The sequence below is a fragment of the Oncorhynchus clarkii genome, chromosome 12, assembly GCF_045791955.1.
Source record: "Oncorhynchus clarkii lewisi isolate Uvic-CL-2024 chromosome 12, UVic_Ocla_1.0, whole genome shotgun sequence".
Taxonomy (NCBI): Eukaryota; Metazoa; Chordata; class Actinopteri; order Salmoniformes; family Salmonidae; genus Oncorhynchus; species Oncorhynchus clarkii.
Genome location: NC_092158.1, coordinates 50,483,177 through 50,501,829, shown reverse-complemented (window position 1 = coordinate 50,501,829; position 18,653 = coordinate 50,483,177). Strand labels below are relative to the sequence as shown.

General features: G+C 42.6%; 1 protein-coding gene across 1 annotated transcript in view; it reads left to right on the top strand.

The window, feature by feature from the left end:
• Nucleotides 1–18,653, top strand: part of LOC139422477 (disks large homolog 2-like) — a 289,501-nt gene that overhangs the window by 35,461 nt on the left and 235,387 nt on the right. The window contains exon 3 of the mRNA XM_071173643.1: nt 827–895. Coding sequence (XP_071029744.1) covers nt 827–895 — 69 coding nt within the window. The remainder of the gene's footprint in view (nt 1–826; nt 896–18,653) is intronic.

The following is an 18,653-nucleotide window of genomic DNA, read 5'->3' as shown; positions in this document are numbered from 1 at the left end:
ATGTCTTGGAATGGCCTAGTGAAAGCCCAGACCTCAATCCAATTGAGAATCTGTTGTATGACTTAAAGATTGCTGTACACCAACGGAACCCATCCAACTTGATGGAGCTGGAGCAATTTTGCTTTGAAGAATGGGCAAAAATCCCATGTGGCAAGCTTATAGAGACATACCCCAAGAGACTTGCAGCTGTAATTGCTGCAAAATGTGGCTCTACAAGGTATTGACTTTGGGGGGTGAATAGTTATGCACGCTCAAGTTTTCTGTTTTTTTTGTCTTATTTCTTGTTTGATTCACAATAAAAATGATTTAGCATCTTCAATGTGGTAGGCATGCTTTGTAAATCAAATGTTACTAAACCCCCAAAATCCATTTTAATTCCAGTGTGTAAGGCAACAAAATAGGAAAAATGCCATGAGGGGTGAATACTTTTGCAAGCCACTGTATCTCTGTGTCCACTATGTAAGCGCTGTGTGTGTGTGCATATGCGTGCATCTGTGTTTGTGTGCCAGGTTTAAGCATTTATTTGTCTTTGTCTTGGACATGTACACAATAATACATGGGGTACTTATTAAATAATCAACTTGGCCAAAAGTCAAACAAATAGTGAGGTACTGCTCAGCTTCAAGGTTTAATGGTCGAATGTCTGTATTGTGGAGATGGTATTTTATAACCTGATATAGTATTATGACAATTATTTTGGCACTCACGGGTCAAAGAAACAGTGTAACTTCAGGAAATAGTTTGTTTTTCTGTCGTCCCAATGAAGCCTATTCTATTAACATAATACAATAATACCTAATGTGTGTGTGTGTGTGTGTGTCCTCAGATGAGGGAGCGGAGCAGCTCGGAGCCCAGTAGGAAGGTGCAGACCGAGATCAGTGTAAAAGTCTCTGAAGTGAGTACCATGTGGAAGCCCCACTCTACCTACTGTAGTGTGTGTGTGTGTGTGTGTGTGTGTGTGTTTAGAGCATCACATTGTCCATCTCATCTGCACCACAGATGCACCTCACTAGGATGACTTAAGTGTACTCAAGTCAATCCGCCTGCTTAGAAGCGTAATTTTGTGGTAATTTGATACTTAAGATGATTGAAGTGCCAGAATTTGACGATTGTTTGAGAAGGCATACCTCGATGCTGGAGGATGGAACTACCAGTAAAATAAGTCACAGAAGATACTGGGCCATATACAGTATGCTCTATTTAGTTATGTGGTACTACGCTACTGGCCTCTTTTTGTTAAAGTGAAGATGTTCCTCGTTGTGTGATGGCTGGTGCATGCAAGCTTGTGCAGTTGTTTTGGTATGAGCTGGCGATGCAAGAGTGATCCAGAATCTAATCACCCATCTCTCAGGTCAACAGCAAGGGTTAAACACACGTGTAAAAAATAAAATGGCCGGTCAACAGCAATGTTTTGGAGACCTACAGGGCTCGACATCGGCGGCTTCCAAACTGCGGGGCCAGAGGGGTTATTTACAGCATAAGAGATTACACTGAATGTTGACCTAAACTGTTGATGGCTTTCCAGGCAGTACCAAGAGGCAGTGTTATAGATGGGTTTTGATACCCCCGCTGTGGGAAAACACACTGGCTTGTTTACTAGGCTTAATTTAAGGCACAGAGCTTTTAGCACTGGCTGGCTGCTAGTTACGGGAGAGCTACACTGGGGCTACAGGAAAACAGTTGTTAGCTGCTATACTGGACGCATAGCTTTTTGCATGAGTAAGCAGGGCACAAGCCACCTGCTTTTAAGTGTTTTCAGATGTGAGCAGCACATTGAATTCTTGAAAATAGAATCAGAGTGAAATTTACCCTAATTTACCCCAAGTTTAATTTAATTAATTGGCAGCAAAGCCATGGTGTGAAAATTGAAACTGGGCAGGGTCGCAGCCATGGGTGGGCCTGGGAGGGCATACTGTAGGCCCACTCATTTGGGAGCTAGGCCCACTCATTGGGAAGCCAGGCCCAGTCAATCAGAATCAGTTTTTCCCCACAAAAGGACTTTATTACAGACATAAATAGTCCTCAGCTGTCTGGGTGGCTGGTCTCAGATGGTCCCGCAGGTGAAGAAGCCGGATGTGGAGGTCCTGAGCTGGCGAGGTTACACGTAGTCTGTGGTTGTGAGGCCGGTTGGACGTACTGCCAAATTCTCTAAAATGATGTTGGAGGCGGCTTATGGTAGAGAAATTAACATTAATCCTCTGGCAACAGCTCTGGTGGACATTCCTGCAGTCAATATACTAATTGCACGCTCCCTCAACATTTTTGACATCTGTGGCATCGTGTTGTTTGATCTGATGCAGCACTCCATCCCTCTCCTTCTTGGTCAAATAGCCATTACACAGCCTGGAGGTGTGTTGGGTCATTGTCCTGCTGAAAAACAAATGATAGTTCCACTAAGCGCAAACCAGATGGGATAGCATATCACTGCAGAATTCTGTGGTAGCCATGCTGGTTATAAGTGTGCATTGGATTCTAAATAAATCACAGACAGTGTCACCAGCAAAGCATCCCCACACCATCACACCTCCACAGATGCGGAGATCATCCGTTTACCTACTCTGCGTCTCTCAAAGACACGGCGGTTAGAACCAAAAATCTCAAATTTTGACTCATCAAACCAAAGGACAGATTTCCACCGATATAATGTCCATTGTTTGTGTTTCTTGGCCCAAGCAAGTCTCTTCTTATTATTGGTGTCCTTTAGTAGTGGTTTGTTTGCAGGAATTCGACCATGAAGACCTGATTCACACAGTCTCCTTTGAACAGTTGATGTTGAGATGTGTCTGCTACTTGAACTCTGTGAAGCATTTTTTGGCCTGCAATCTGAGTTACAGTTAACTCTAATGAACTGATCCTCTGCAGCAGAGGTCACTCTGAGTCTTCCTTTCCTGTAGTGGTCTTCATGAGAGACAGTTTTATCATGGTGCTTGATGGTTTTTGCCAATGCACTTGAAGAAGCTTTCAAAGTTATTGAAATGCTTTATGTCTTAAAGTAATGATGAACTGTCATTTCTCTTTGCTTATTTGAGCTGTTCTTGTCATAACATGGACTTGGTCTATTACCAAATAGGGCTATCTTCTGTATAACACCCGTACCTTGCCACAGCACTGATTGGCTACTTTGAAGAATATGTTTAATGCTTATTTGGTTATTACATTATTCCATATGTGATATTTCGTTTTAATGTCTTCAATATTATTCTACAATGTAGAAAATAGTAAAAATAAAGAAAAACTCTTGAATGAGTAGGTGTGTCCAAACTTTTGACTGGTACTGTGTTTTTGTTCAGTATAATTACCTCATCAAACTGTTGGGACAAAATACAGCAGATGTAGTTATTGGTCCCATGATTCACAAACATTGATCTACAGTACACAACATTTAATGAGAATTGGCAAAACAAAACAAAAATCGAATTACAGTAAATTCATATTGCAATATGATATTCCTAATTTTCATAGAAATCGGAAGCCCTAAAATAGAGGGATAGAAAACACCGAACAGGGAGAGGTAGTCAGAGGAGTGAAGCTGTTTGCTGTAGCATGAGAAGTCTGAGTCCTGTTTTTGTGGGTCCTGAACATATGACATATAAAAAGCTTGGTGGAGATGGGGGAGCTTAGCATATTATTACAACCTCTTTCTCAAGGCCTTCCTCCACTTTTTATCTCTATTTCTTTCTCTCTTGTGCTCTCTCGCTCTTTCTTTGTCGCTTTCATGCACCATTCTACATCGTTCCTCGCCCCTATCTCTATCTTCCTATCTCCCCCTATTTTCTCTCTCTCTCCCTGTATGTAACACTAGCAGTAATTGCCACCTCTCGCCCACACAGCCAACACCAAGGCCTTCACTGAGCCAATCCCTCCTGGAAAACACACTCGGCCCTGAACTTTTGCTTTGGAATTTCACAAGCATTATACAGAGAGCCTCTTCTCACAGGACCTATCTAGTCAATTTCCATAGATTTTTATCAGGTCATTCAGATTTACAGTGCGTTTGGAAAGTTTTCAGACCCCTTGACTTTTTCCACATTTTGTTACATTACAGCCTTATTCTAAAATGTATTACATATTTGTTTTCATCATCAATCTACACACAATACCCTTTAATGACAAGCAAAAACAGGTTTTTAGAAAACTTTTTTATTTATTTAAATACCTTATTTACATACAGTACACTACCGTTCAAAAGTTTGGGGTCAGTTAGAAATGTCCTTGTTTTCCATGAAAATATATTTTAAATGAGTTGCAAAATGAATAGGAAATATAGTCGACGTTGACAAGGTTATAAATCATTATTTTTAATTGAAATAATTATTGTGTCCTTCAAACTTTGCTTTCTTCAAAGAATCCTCCATTTGCAGCAATTACAGTCTTGCAGACCTTTGGCATTCTAGTTGTCAATTTGTTGAGGTAATCTGAAGAGATTTCACCCCATGCTTACTGAAGCACCTCTCACAAGTTGGATTGGCTTGATGGGCACTTCTTACGTACCATACGGTCAAGCTGCTCCAACAACAGCTCAATAGGGTTGAGATCCGGTGACTGTGCTGACCACTCCATTATAGACAGAATACCAGCTGACTACTTCTTCCCTAAATAGTTATTGCATAGTTTGGAGCTGTGCTTTGGGCCATTGTCCTGTTTTAGGAGGAAATTGGATCCAATTAAGCGCCGTCCACAGGCAATGCATGGCGTTGCAAAAGGAGGAGTGATAGCCTTCCTTCTTCAAGATCCCTTTTACCCTGTACAAATCTCCCACTTTAACACCACCACTAAAGCACCCCCAGACCATCATATTGCCTCCAAAAACCAAGCCATGAGGTCGAAGGAATCATCTGTAGAGCTCCGAGACAGAATTGTGTCGAGGCGCAGATCTGGGGAATGGTACCAAAACATGTATGCAGCATTGAAGGTCTCCAAGAATACAGTGGCCTCCATCATTCTTAAATGGAAGAAGTTTGGAGACTCTTCCTAGAGCTGTGTAGTTATAATGACTTTTTTTTCTGACTTGCAGCAGTAGATTTAGACTGTTTATTAGCATGTCTCATCATGTGTCATGCATTTTAAATAGACGCGCCTCTTGCGTTCTAGTAGTACTTTTCTAAGGACTGGTGTTATTCTTATCTTATCGATTACAGCCTCAAGTCTTCTTGTGTAGGACGCTGCAAGCTTGGCACACCTGTATTTGGGGAGTTTCTCACATTCTTCTCTGCAGATCCTCTCAACTCTGTCAGGTTGGATGGGGAGAGTTGCTGTACAGCTATTTTCAGGTATCTCCAGAGATATTAGATTGGGTTCAAGTCAGGGCTCTGGCTGGGCCACTCGGGGACATTCTGAGACTTGTCCCGAAGCCACTCCTGCTTTGTTTTGGCTGTGTGCTTAGGGTCGTTGTCCTGTTGGAAGGTGAACCTTTGCCCAAGTCTGAGGTCCTGAGCGCTCTGGAGCAGGTTTCCGTCAAGGATCTCTCTGTACTTTGCTTCGTTCATCTTTTGTACGACCTTGACTAGTCTCCCAGTCCCTGCTGCTGAAAAACATCCCCACAACATGATGCTGCCACCACCATGCTTCACCGTAGGGATAGTGCCAGGTTTCCTCCAGACGTGACGGTGGGCATTCAGGCCAAAGAGTTCAGTCCTTGTTTCATGAGACCAGAGAATCTTGTTTCTCAAGGTCTGAATCCTTTAGGTGCCATTTGGCAAACTCAAAGCGGGCTGTCATGTGCCTTTTACTGAGGAGTGGCTTCCGTCTGGCCACTCTGCCATAAAGGCCTGATTGGTGAAGTGCTGCAGAGATTGTTGTCCTTCTGGAAGTTTCTCCCATCTCCACAAAGGAACTCTGGAGCTCTAGTACTTTTCTAAGGACTGGTGTTATTCTTATCTTATGCTATTGTATCATATGCTGTAGCAATCACTTCATTCTAGTCATCGTGTATTAGTACTGGTATTAATTATATTTTCTGTGCATTTTGTTCTTTTCGTGTCTTACATAATAGTTATATTATGCATTTTGGCTGCCACTCTTAATGCTGTGAAAAATGCTTGCACATTCAGGTGTAAGTTGATATTCTTCCTTTTCTACACACAGTATGCATATGGCATGGCTGCCAACATCACAACGTGGAAGCAAATGCTGGTTAGACTCCGTATACATCACCTAGGTGGATGTTGTGTTATTCATGCATGGCTGTATGTTCTGTATTATCTGCACATGGTGTTATGGCATGGTTCCTATTATTACAAAAGCACCCAGGGAGGTTGTGGTTACATAGAGGGCAACACTAGTTATCCCTTACACAGCATCTGCTGGAGCATTGCAGTATGATGGCGCATGATTTGTATGAGAGTAGTAAACACGTTTATGTGCATTATCATGCATGCTTGTCCATAGTGCATATGAAGGCATCTTCTACCCTGATGCAGCTCACTTGAGCGTGACTCATATCTACCAACCTGTGCTGTTCCAAATGTGTGGGTGCTACATGCTAACACTGTTCAGCAGTCAAGCAGCGTGATATCTTGTGCTACTCGAATGGCGTTAGTCTGTCATCGGCAAAACATTACTGGGTCTTTTCATCACTAGTTATATTCACAGGACTACAGCCTCATTATCAAGTTGATCCTCCTGCCTAACCCTAACCTCTCTTCCTCAGATTTTAAGTGATCTTCTTGGACCTTAGTGGGGAAGCTGACATGTACACCTGTGCGATGACTAATCAAGATTTGCTCTGGTTTCAGCGTTTTGGATGAGCTGTTGATACTAGCATTACCTAGCATGTGTTGGGCTTGCTAAACACCCACAAGGCAATCAGTGTTGGCGATCAAGCATTCATTGGCTCTTATGGGAAAGCCTGCTAGAGCTCATTCAGACACTCTTACACGCAGGCTTACAGTGCATTTGTAAAGTATTCAGACCCCTTGACTTTTTTCCCACATTTTGTTACGATGCAGCCTTATTCTAAAATTGATTAAATAGTTTTGTTCTCTCATAAATCTACACACAATACCCCATAATGACAAAGCAAGAACAGGTTTAGGGATTTTTGCTAATTTGTTACAAAAAAAAACGTTTACTTTACTCAGTACTTTGTTGAAGCAACTTTGGTAGCGATTACAGCCTCAAGTCTTCTTGTGTAGGACGCTGCAAGTTTGGCACACCTGTATTTGGGGAGTTTCTCCCATTCTTCTCTGCAGATCCTCTCAATCCCTGTCAGGCTGGATGGGGAGAGTTGCTGTACAGCTATTTTCCTGTATCTCCAGAGATATTCAATTGGGTTCGAGTCTGGGCTCTGGCTGGGCCACTCGGGGACATTCTGAGACTTGTCCCGAAGCCACTCCTGCTTTGTCTTGGCTGTGTGCTTAGGGTCGTTGTCCTTTTGGAAGGTGAACATTTGCCCAAGTCTGAGGTCCTGAGCGCTCTGGAGCAGGTTTCCGTCAAGGATCTCTCTGTACTTTTTTTCGTTCATCTTTTGTACGACCTTGACTAGTCTCCCAGTCCCTGCTGCTGAAAAACATCCCCACAACATGATTCTGCCACCACCATGCTTCACCGTAGTGAAGTTTCTCCCATCTCCACAAAGGAACTCTGGAGCTCTGTCAGATTGACCATCGGGTTCTTGGTCACCTCCCTGACCAAGGCCCTTCTCCCCCGATTGCTCAGTTTGGGTTAACACAACACAATGCCACAGATGTCTTAAGTTTTGAGGGCACTTGCAATTGGCTTGCTTACTGCAGGAATGTCCACCAGATCAGTTGCCAGAGAATTTAATGTTAATTTCTCTACCTTAAGCCGGCTCCAACTGCGTTTTAGAGAATTTGGCGGTACGTCCAACCTGCCTCACAACCGCAGACCATGTGTATGGCTATGTGTGGTCGAGCGGTTTGCTGATGTCAACGTTGTGAACAGAGTACCCCATGGTGACAGTTGGGTTATGGTATGCCTTTTAGAGAATTTGACAGTATGTCCAACCGGCCTCACAACCGCAGAACACATGTATAGTGTCGTTTGGGCGAGCGGATGGTGACGGTATGAGCAGGCATAAGCTACAGGCAACAAACATAATTGCATTTCATCCATGGCAATTTGAATGCATAGAGATACCGTGACGAGATCCTGAGGCCCATTGTCATGACATTCATCCGCCGCCATCATCTCATGTGTCAGCATGATAATGCACGGCCACATGTCGCAAGGATCTGTACACAATTCCTGGATGCTTGAAATGTCCCAGAAATGTCCCATGGCTTGCATACTCACCAGACATGTTACCCGCTGAGCATGTTTTGGATGCTCTGGATTGACGTGTACGACAGCGTGTTCCAGTTCCCACCAATATCCATCAACTTCGCACAGCAATTAAAGAGGAGTGGGACAACATTCCGCAGGCCACAGTCAAAAGCCTGATCAACTCTATGAGAGGCAAGTGGTAGTCACACCAGATACTGTTTTCTGATCCACACCCATATTATTTTTTAAGGTATCTGTGACCAACAGATGCATATCTGTATTCCCGGCCATGTGTAATCCATAGGTTAGGGCCTAATGAATTTATTTGAATTGACTGACTTCCTTATATAAACTGTAACTCAGTAAAATCCCCAAAATGGTTGCATATAGCACTTCTATTTTTGTTCAGTATATCTAACCTCTACAGGATCGGTGTGTCCCCCGTAGGATGGTTGAGCTAAAGTAGGCTAATGTGGTTAGCATGAGGCTGTAAGTAACAAGAAACTTTCCCAGGACATAGACCTATCTGATATTGGCATAAGATTGCAAGATTTTCTTGTCAATCTAACTGCACTGTCCAATGTACAGTAGTTATAATATGTCAGTGAAAGAATACCATGCTATTGTTTGATGAGAGTGTACAGTTATGAACTTGAAAATGTATTAATAAACCAATTTGGCACATTTGGGCAGTCTTGATACAACATTTTGAACAGAAATACAATGGTTCATTGGATCAGTCTTGAACTTTGCACATACACTGCCTCCATCTAGTGGCAACAGAGTGAGAGAGCAGACCCGTAACCACCCAATAACGTAGGCATGAATGATACTTGCCTCTAATTGGTACCATCTCAGCTGATGTGTCAGCTGAGGCGGGGCACTCGGGTTTCCTTTCTGAACTGGCTCCGCTTAATTTCTGAATCATGTTTCGAAGAGAACTGCCAGATGTAATTTTAGAGTGTTGTTAGTTTGCAAATGTGTCGCTTGTTTTAAGTACAGTAATCCAATGATTCCAATTATTTCTAACTAGGAGTAGGAATAGTTTACTCATTTGTCTGCATTGGGCTTGTTAGCTAAGGCCTTTGGGCCTTATAGCATGTTTATTATAGCATTTTAGGAGCTGCATTTCCTCTCAAATCCTTTCATAAATGTATTTTAGTTTGAGACACAGCCCATATAAGTATGTATCATGACAAAATAGTAATGCATGTAAAGGTAATGCATTTTCTGGGTGACTTTCTGGCTAGTTAACATGAATATATTATAAGAGTTGAAATAATGAGTCAAGATGAACACGCAGGTATTCTTCTCATGTTTTTATGACAGAAGTGTTTCATAACAAGAGTTATTGGTCTCCATCAGGGACAGCCAGTGTGTGTGCTTCAAAGGAAAAAAATGGTCCTGTGTGTTTAAATGTCCGGGACGATTTCTGGTCCCAGTCCGTCCCTGGTGTCCATTGTGTGTTATGGGCAGCCTCCTCTGACGGGCCATGTTGCTGCATATTAAGAAAGACAAATTCTGTGAGCTATGAGCTGCTTCTCTCTGTTGGACATTTCATACACTTTCAGCTGGATTTCCAGAACAATTTAATGATCTTGGTTAAATATAGATATCAGGGCTTGTAAGTAGAGTTTTATATTACCGTAAATAGAGTAGACTTTTGTATTTTATAGTAAAATAAGTAGTGTTATATTTTACAGTAAAACGACTAAACGGCGAAGCAATCATTATTTTTTGTATTGGTGATTCAACCAAATGTTCTCATGGAATTTCACAATAAATTCCACTTTGTCCATAATGGGCACACATACTACTCAGTGTAAAGATTTGTCTCTGCAACAAAGTCAAACATTGCTGTCCGGTTTCTATAAACTTGCCTATTGTGTATGTTTTAAAAAATCACGTTAGTCCACTGAGCTAAAGCCTAGGCCTACACAGGTGTGTTCAAGGTTACTCATCATAGTCTTGCAGCCTACACACACACACTGAAATGCTGCTGCTCCGTCTCAGCATCAGCATCATCACGGCTCTCTTCCTCCGCGCTTTTCCCTTTCCACACTGTCGCTCAGTCATCGTCTGGGAAAGCAGAGGAGGAGAGGAGAGGGAGCAGGTTCTCAGGTTGGAGGGGGCCAAGCCTGTGGCTCGCTGGCGAGCAAGACCATGCATTTGTATGTGTGCTGGACTTTAAGATTGCGTTAGGATCATGAATGCCTTCAGCATTGTGGAGGAGGAATCTAGTTTCTCAGAGGGGCCCCACTTCCGATAGCAGCTATCCGCGTGCCTTCTCTCCTGTGGCGGCTTACTCCTCTTCTCCCCCACCCCCCTCTTTCTTTTTTTTTCTTCTTCTCCCCCTCTTTTCCATCTCACTAATTTTGTGGCGGCGATGAATTCAAGCACAGGTTGAGCTTTTCTGCCCGCAATGGATTGTCTTTGCATTGTCACAACTAAGGTAAGAGCATTAGTGCCATTGATAGACATAACGAGAGAGAACGAGAGAGGGATGCAGTGAGAACGGAATGGAAGAAGCTCTGTCTGTGTCTGTCCTCCAGTGTTGGTTGATCTGCATATTTCAGCTGCCTGCTCAAGGAATGTGTGTGTGTGTGCGCGCATCTGTGTGTGTGTGTGTGTGTGTGTTATGGCCAGTGGTTCACATTTCATGTTTAAGTGTGATTTATTACCACCCCCCCCCCCCCCCCCCCTCCCAAGTTGTGTGTGTCCATCTATCCACAATGGTCTTAACAGGCTTAAAGCCCCGCTGGGGAGCGACAGCACCTCTATTGAAATGTGAAATGTCACACTACCAGAACTTGTCGGAAACTTCAATCAGTCCTCCCCTGCTGCCTTCAGAGAGATAATGACCCTCTTTGTTGTGAGGTCCGGAACATCCTTTTAGATCAGGGGCTAAACAATAGCTTATAGCAGAGCTTGGCTGGGCTGCATCTGGAATCAATTAAGGGGAAGCCTCTTTCCCAGCTGTCCACAATTAGCAGTAGAGTAAAGTATCACTGTGGTTATTTGAATGCAGCAGTTTATTGAGGACATGCACATCCTCTCTGATTTATGTTTGTTGTAAGAGACCAGCAGACTGACCAAGTAGTCAATCTGACAAATTAGAACAATTTTGACTGTGTTAATGGTTTTTATCTTTTTTAATTTTGTCTTGGCAGAAGTGTGAAAGCGGTAGTCAAGGTTTGTTTTTGGGCAGGAAAGAATACCAGGTGTAAGACCTGCTTTGGTGTAGGGGGAAGTATCCCCTAGATGCTGATCTTGGGTCAGTTTAGCATTTTTCCCACTGATGTTTAAGGTTATGATTATGAGAGCCGAGATCCAAGGGAAAAAGTCATTCCAGAGCACCTGCTTTGCAGTCATTCTCATAAAGTTATGTTTTGACTGAATTGTATTGACTAATCATGGAATCCAAGGAAGCCTCATAAGACCCTTAAACTCTGTCATTACTAGAGCTATTCCCTCCATCTGGGATGACACAAATACCATCAAGGTATTGTTCATTGGGTACCAAAAGATAGAAAAGACTGAAACAGCGAGGGTCTACCTTGGCTTGTCCAATATACAATGCAAATGTTTTTTTTTCCATTGCAAAGTGTTTCAAAATGTTTTCCGTTGTGTGCCCTAATGAACACGACGCAGCAACTCCTAGAATAGATGATGATCATGTTAATTCCCTTTCTAAAAGCCTGGTTAAATATTTATGTTTGTTTCCATGCCATGTTAAATCCATGATGGAGAACCATGTTTTCATTGCAATGTACTCATTGGGAAAATGTTGTTAAGTGAACAGTTCCCTCATTCCCTCAAAACCATTACAGTAATCAGGTTTCTGAGTTAGGCAAAGCAAAAACTAAACAAATCCTCCTGTGCAGTCAGAAAGCAGGTGGAGCTCATGAAGAATGACGTTTTTCACTAGTTACCGGCTTTGATTGAATAGGACCCTCAGCTGTGTGGGTCTTTATGTTTTGCAAGGAGGGTGCGTGTTTGTGTGTGTGTGTAAGACAGATGGAGATTGAAACAGATTACATAGATATAGAAGGAATAGACTGGGCTTCGAACCGCTATCCCTTGCAATTTGACACGTAAACTCATTGGTACACTTGCAATGGCTGCCGGGTATTGTGACGCAATAATTTCCATTGCAATGTAGAATGTTCATTCAACTTGATGTTAACTGATGTGGCTCATGCAATGGAATGTATGTTTTGTAACACCAGTTGAGTTGAATCAACAAATCACAACATATTGATGGTTACACTTCCTGCTTTTACTTCCTCCTATGCTAGGTTGAAAATATACAGGTTAAGACAATGTCGTCACAAATCTGGGACCAATGCCATTGCTAACTACCAGCGCCGTTGCTAACTAGCGTAGCTGGTCCCATTGTTGCGAAGAGTTATGGGATATTAGAATCCCATTGTTTTAACCTTTGTCATCGTCTACCTCGCTCCTATAGGTACACTCGCAGTGGGCGCCAGTCCACTCATTATGCCGTCATTGACTTGAATGCTCTATTCATTCTATTTCTATGGCAGCACATGCAGTCAGTAGCGAAGTAGAGGAGAAAATGTGCGCTTTATAAAAACATAACATTTTTTAAAAGATATTTAAAAGTTCAGAAAGGATACCGTGGGTTGACCAATAACCGTCATCCAAAATTCCATGACCGTCACTTTGAGGGCAACCTCTGTTAAAGTATCTAGGTCTGTGGCAAACTAATACAGGGATTACCAAACTCGGTCCTAGGGCCCCCCCTGGGTGCACACTTTAGTTTTTTCCCCCTAGCACCACAGAGCTGATTCAAATAATCAAAGCTTGATGATGATGAGTTGGTTATTTGAATCAGGTGTGTGTGTGTGTGTGTGTGTGTGTGTGTGTGTGTGTGTGTGTGTGTGGCAGGGGGGGGGTGTCTATTATTGACACAAAATATACAAAAAAAGCCCTTAGGGCACACTGCTCACAGTATGACTTGAGCCATAGGAGAGAGGATGAGAAATGGATGCCCATATACAAAAGGAAGACCAATTTGCCGTATTGGAACACCTCTGTTGAACAACTGCCACACTCCTCCTGCCTCCTGTGACAGTCATCCTCAGTATACTGGGTTCATCATTTACAACTTGGATTTCATTGTCTGAGCTATGATCTAAGTGATGGGACATCTATACTGACATGTATCTGCATATACTCCTGGTACTAGTTCTGTGTTCGTGCTTTCTTTTCAAAATATGTGCCATCACGATTGGATATCCCAGTAGACGTGTCAACACTGACACTATACATTGTTGGTTGTTGAGGTGGTCTTTGAAAGTGTCTGTGACTGTGCTTGTCGACACTTGGCCACAGAATAATACCTTAATTAGCCTCCCAGAAGGCATTTTGATTGCATGTGAAGACTGTGTCAAAGGGTTATTGGGACATTAGACTGTGTTACCACATTGGGTCATGTAAGGCCATCACCTTATTTCTGTGATATTGGGTGTGGGTGTGGGTGGGTGGAGGCCACAGACTGCCTTTGCACCTGGTTCACACCATGCAGAAAATGCTGATCAAGCCACTGGAGTCACTACCCTCCCAGCTGGTGCACATGACTCCCTAAACTGGCTGGAGGTGCATGCATTCACCTGGACTGCCCAGCTGACCTAAAAAAAAATGCCTAACATTCCTAGCCTGGACAAGTGAGCATAGCTGGGAGAGATTGTATTGTCAGGAATACAAATCCTAAAGATAATGACATTTCACATGAAGAGAGATAGAGAGAGATGTGGTAGTCAGCAGATGACTTGCTGTTGGCTGAATAGTTTTACTGTTACTCTGTCTGGCCCCACATGAAAAAGGGAGGGGAATGGGCAGGGTATATGCAAATGAGCTCTGTAGTACTTACTGTAGTTAAAAAAAGTGGTGTTTTTGCGGACTGCAGTGTTTTTGCGGACAATATTGTAGTATTTACTACGGTGTTTTTAAGTGGGTGGATAGTATTTTGCAGTATACTACAGCATTCTATAGTAAGTATGACACATGATCGAGGGATACTACAGATACTAAAGTGTGTAGGATAGTATTCTACAGTATCCTACAGTTTATTATATAATTTTGTACTGTAGTATTCCATAGGAAACTGTAGGAATTTTCATGTGTGTCCTCTCACATGTCAGACTCAGGCCTGCAGTGTGGAGCTTATTAGCTGTCTCATTCTAGATGCTGAAGTATCGAGCTCTCCCTGGTCTGAGGAGTTGACATTCTAATTCTATTCAGCTGCTATGCTAGAAATAGCATCTGTGTCATGCAGGATAGAACAGTGCTGTGATTGTGACTTTGGTTGTGTAAAGCAATTTGTGTTGCTTTCAGAAGGGAGATTTTACTTCATAAACTAAACAACAATTGCGTAGTTTGGTTTCATTGTCACGCCCTGACCATATATGTCTCTATTTTGGTTTGGTCAGGGCGTGAGTTTGGGTGGGCGTTCTATGTTTTGTGTTTCTATGATTTTCTATGTTTTGGCCGGGTATGGTTCTCAATCAGGGACAGCTGTCTATCGTTGTCTCTGATTGGGAACCATACTTAGGTACCCTTTTCCCCACCTGTGTTTGTGGGAGGTTAACTTTGTTTGATGGCACATAGCCTTAAGCGTCACGGTTTGTTTCTGTATTGTATATTTATTGTTTTGTCGGCAAAATCTACTATTAAAAGTATGTACGCTGACCACGCTGCACCTTGGTCCTCTTTTTCCAACGGCCGTGACATTACTTATACATATACTACACAATTCAAATTCCTTTCAAAATACTTTCTTTTTCCCACAAGGGGTAATTGTGCATGCAGCAGTGCAAATACACACAACAACCAATAACAATTGACTTAAGCCATGACCACAACAACAATGGGGTAAATTATAAAAAACATGATTAAAGTCCAGCCAGTGGTTCCTTGAGGAATGTAAAAACGGATGTAAGCAAGTATAAATATTAAGTTACCAGGTAAGAGCTCATTTTGTGCAAAGCAGTGTTTATCAGTTCTCATTGACCAGAGGGGTATAATACAAAGCAGGATGGAGTTAGACAGCTAAAATACCTAAATATTCTGATATATATATATTTTTTTGAAAGATAAGCTTCAAATGGTCTAATTGATTCAACACATGAAAACACATATCTAAATTGAGCTTTTTTAATGAACAAGAAAATCAATAGCTATTTCTGGTTGTAAGTAAGTAAGCTGGCTAACTAATTGATCCTATTTTGTACTATACCACTCAGTTGAATTAAAATCACTTTATTTGTCAATTGCATACAAGATCCAACCAAAATGTGACTTTGGATAGGTGCAGGGGCTGCCACACTGGGCGCCCAGGGAGCTGTTGTGGCGGGTTAAGTGCCTTGCTCAATGGCACAACAGCAGGCAATGTCATCTAGGATTTGATACCAGCAACCCTCCGGGTACCAGCTCACTTCCCTCCAGATTTCTGTTGTCGGTCCCGGGATTGGAACTGGCAACCCTGCAGCTGAAGTCTCTCTTAACGCTAGACTGACTACCTGCCACCCCTTAATGGCATCAGGTACAAAACAGGTTTAAAAAATAGTGTGAAACATACATTTAAATGTATAGTATTTCATGCTACAAGGGAAGATTTCTGATTTACTTTGTGAGCCCATTTCCTGGTTTTGAGTTGGACCCTTACTGTAGTCAGGAAAGGAGGTTATCCCATTTCATTGAATTACAAAGTGTAATTATTTTGATTACAGGCTGATTTGTAGCTCACTGTGCAGCCTGGCATGGCCTCAGACAGTGAACTCTGTCTCTGGGAAATGGAGAGTCTGATGTTTATCTTGGGTCTGAGACAGTGAGGCCTGGGGAACCGCTGGGAGTCCCAGATCGAAGCAACAGAAGCACCCCCCCCCCCAGTTCACCTCCGCTATTAAGACTCCCAAGTTATTAGATTCCAAACCCCATATTTCTGCTGTCAGTTTTGCTAGCTAGCTCTACCACTAGCCTTTTGGTTTTGGTTTGTCGTGGGCAGTTCCTGAATCTGGTCTTATTCACTATTCATTGTTTTTTGTGACGGTGACTCCTTTTGGAAAGTTACATTTGGGATCTAATTTGCTAATGACATTAGCTTGCTGTGCTGCTTGTGACCATGGCAGAGATGGGTTGGCATTTGGTTTATCATGTGAAGGTGAGTGCGAGGGACCACTAATCGAATCTGATGACTGATTGTGTGGGGAGGCAGTTCAACTCTGGCCCACACACAAATAACTCGTTTGTGTCCTCACAATGTGATGAGATTCCCTAACTATTGAAAATGCTATTAATTTGGCTATTGCCAATGCTATCCGACATGTTGTGTAGGAATCAATTGCATGACATTGACTTATGTATTGACTATGGCCAGCAAACTAACTAACAGACTAACATAGCCAAGGGGTAGGAAGAAGCTGCTTTAGCTTTCCATCAGGAATGGACAAAATGCAAATTCAGACAATATTGGCTTCTGTGTGCTCTGCGTGTCTGGTTATTAAGCTAACCCCAAAGTATGTAATGGTTGCTACTAGCACACACCGCTAGGGATTCAACATCGGCCACAACCCCCTTCCCAGTTTTAAGCATACGCAGCGTAATGATATGCATTTTTCATTCCACCGGCATATTATAAAACGATAGTGAGTGCAGAGCTGTAACAGAGAAAGAGGGGGAGGAAGAGAGCACTCCTACACTATAGTGTGTTGATACTCCACGGACGTTGCTTTTTTACACCCATTCTCTAGGTGGTGATGCAATGCCGAGGACGAATCTCCATGCGAGGGTTCCCACACACAAGGGGGCCCGGTGGAACATATAGTAGCAACTACGGGTCATGTGTGTAGGAACAGGAGCTGATATAGATTCCCCCCCCCCCCCTGCTATACTTTATTTGAATGTTCTGTTCTAATGCCTACGCAAGGCTTGTGGTAGACGTGACTTACAGACTTTTTTTTTTGTATAGCAGGGACTGGCTCAATGTAACATTTGTTGTCAGTAATGCCAAGATGTAAAAGTGTATTTATATACATACGAGACGGGATGAAATCCCCCGACTAACAATTTAGATCAGTGTGATTTAATTGTCCTGATTGCCTGTGCAAGCGTAGCGTGATAGATGGTTGGGCCAATGATGAATCCAGATTAGAATCCTGATTCAGCGTGGGGAATTGCAGCAAGACTTTGTAGTGAACTCCAATTGACTTACTACTGTACTTAATTGTTTTGCGTCAGACCTATATAAATGCACCTAGACGATCTAACATTCAAATGATGTGTTAGATTTGTATTTTTCTTTTTTTTGACCAATAATGGACCTAGTCAAAATGAAAATGTGTTGTCCTCAATCTCTTTACTGCTGTCAATCACCCCCTTCCAATCCCCCCTCAATTATTTATATTGTTTGGCGCCTGGTCAAGTGGTAACACTTGTTGTTGCGCCAATGGTTGTGGGTTTGATCCCCACCTCTGGCCTTCCTGCTTTCCCCCCTTCTACCCTGTACCCCCCCCCCCCCCCCCCCCCATCTATTTAAATGCAGTCTCAATAAAGCAACAACAACAAATACCCGAGGGTGTAATTCCACTCAAATTCAAAAATAGATAAACAAATATTTATATTGTAAGTTGCTTTAAGCAACCAAGTATCTTCTCAATCTCTTTGCTTTATCTTTGGGGAATGCCTCAACTTTAAGTTAAAATAATTACAGGTTTGATACATAGTCATTCTGTGAGTTCAGTGTAGCATTTAAAATATGTGTTCATAGTTTATACATTGTTTATGAATGCTTATTTGTGATTATAAAGTGTTACCCACTAATCACCCTGATTCATCATGCCAGTCATAGTGCAAGAATGGACATATAGGGACAGATGGGAGGGAGTGAGATGGGGAAATTGAAAGAGGGAGATGGAGGAATGGATGGAGGTATGGGTGGGTAGAGGGAGGGGGAGATGGATTGATAGAGAGAGAGAGACAAACTGGTTCAGTAACCTCCCCACACCAACCTGAGCTCCAGATAAAACCATGTCCAGGATACCACAGGCACACACACTGCCTCTATCCCTCTAGGGCAGGTGTTCTCATCCGTCTTCCCTCAAGGGCCACAGGTTCTGCTTCTTTTGACCCTGACCTTTTAATCAGTGACTGACTAAGCCCTTGGAAACCTTGCGAGTGGATTCGCTCTCTGTTATCCAGGTTATGAGAAACCTTCCCAACATTCCTCTTGTACTTTCATTTGAGGGATGGCTAAGCCTATGTAGTAGCTCATGTAGCCCTCTAAATCCAATGAGCGCTGGAGAATAACCAGGCCATTTCTTTCCATGTGGCTGATGCTTTTTGTCTCCCTCATGGAGAGAAATTTTGTCAGGTCAGTGGGGAAGCTCAAACTGCCCAGAGCATTGATG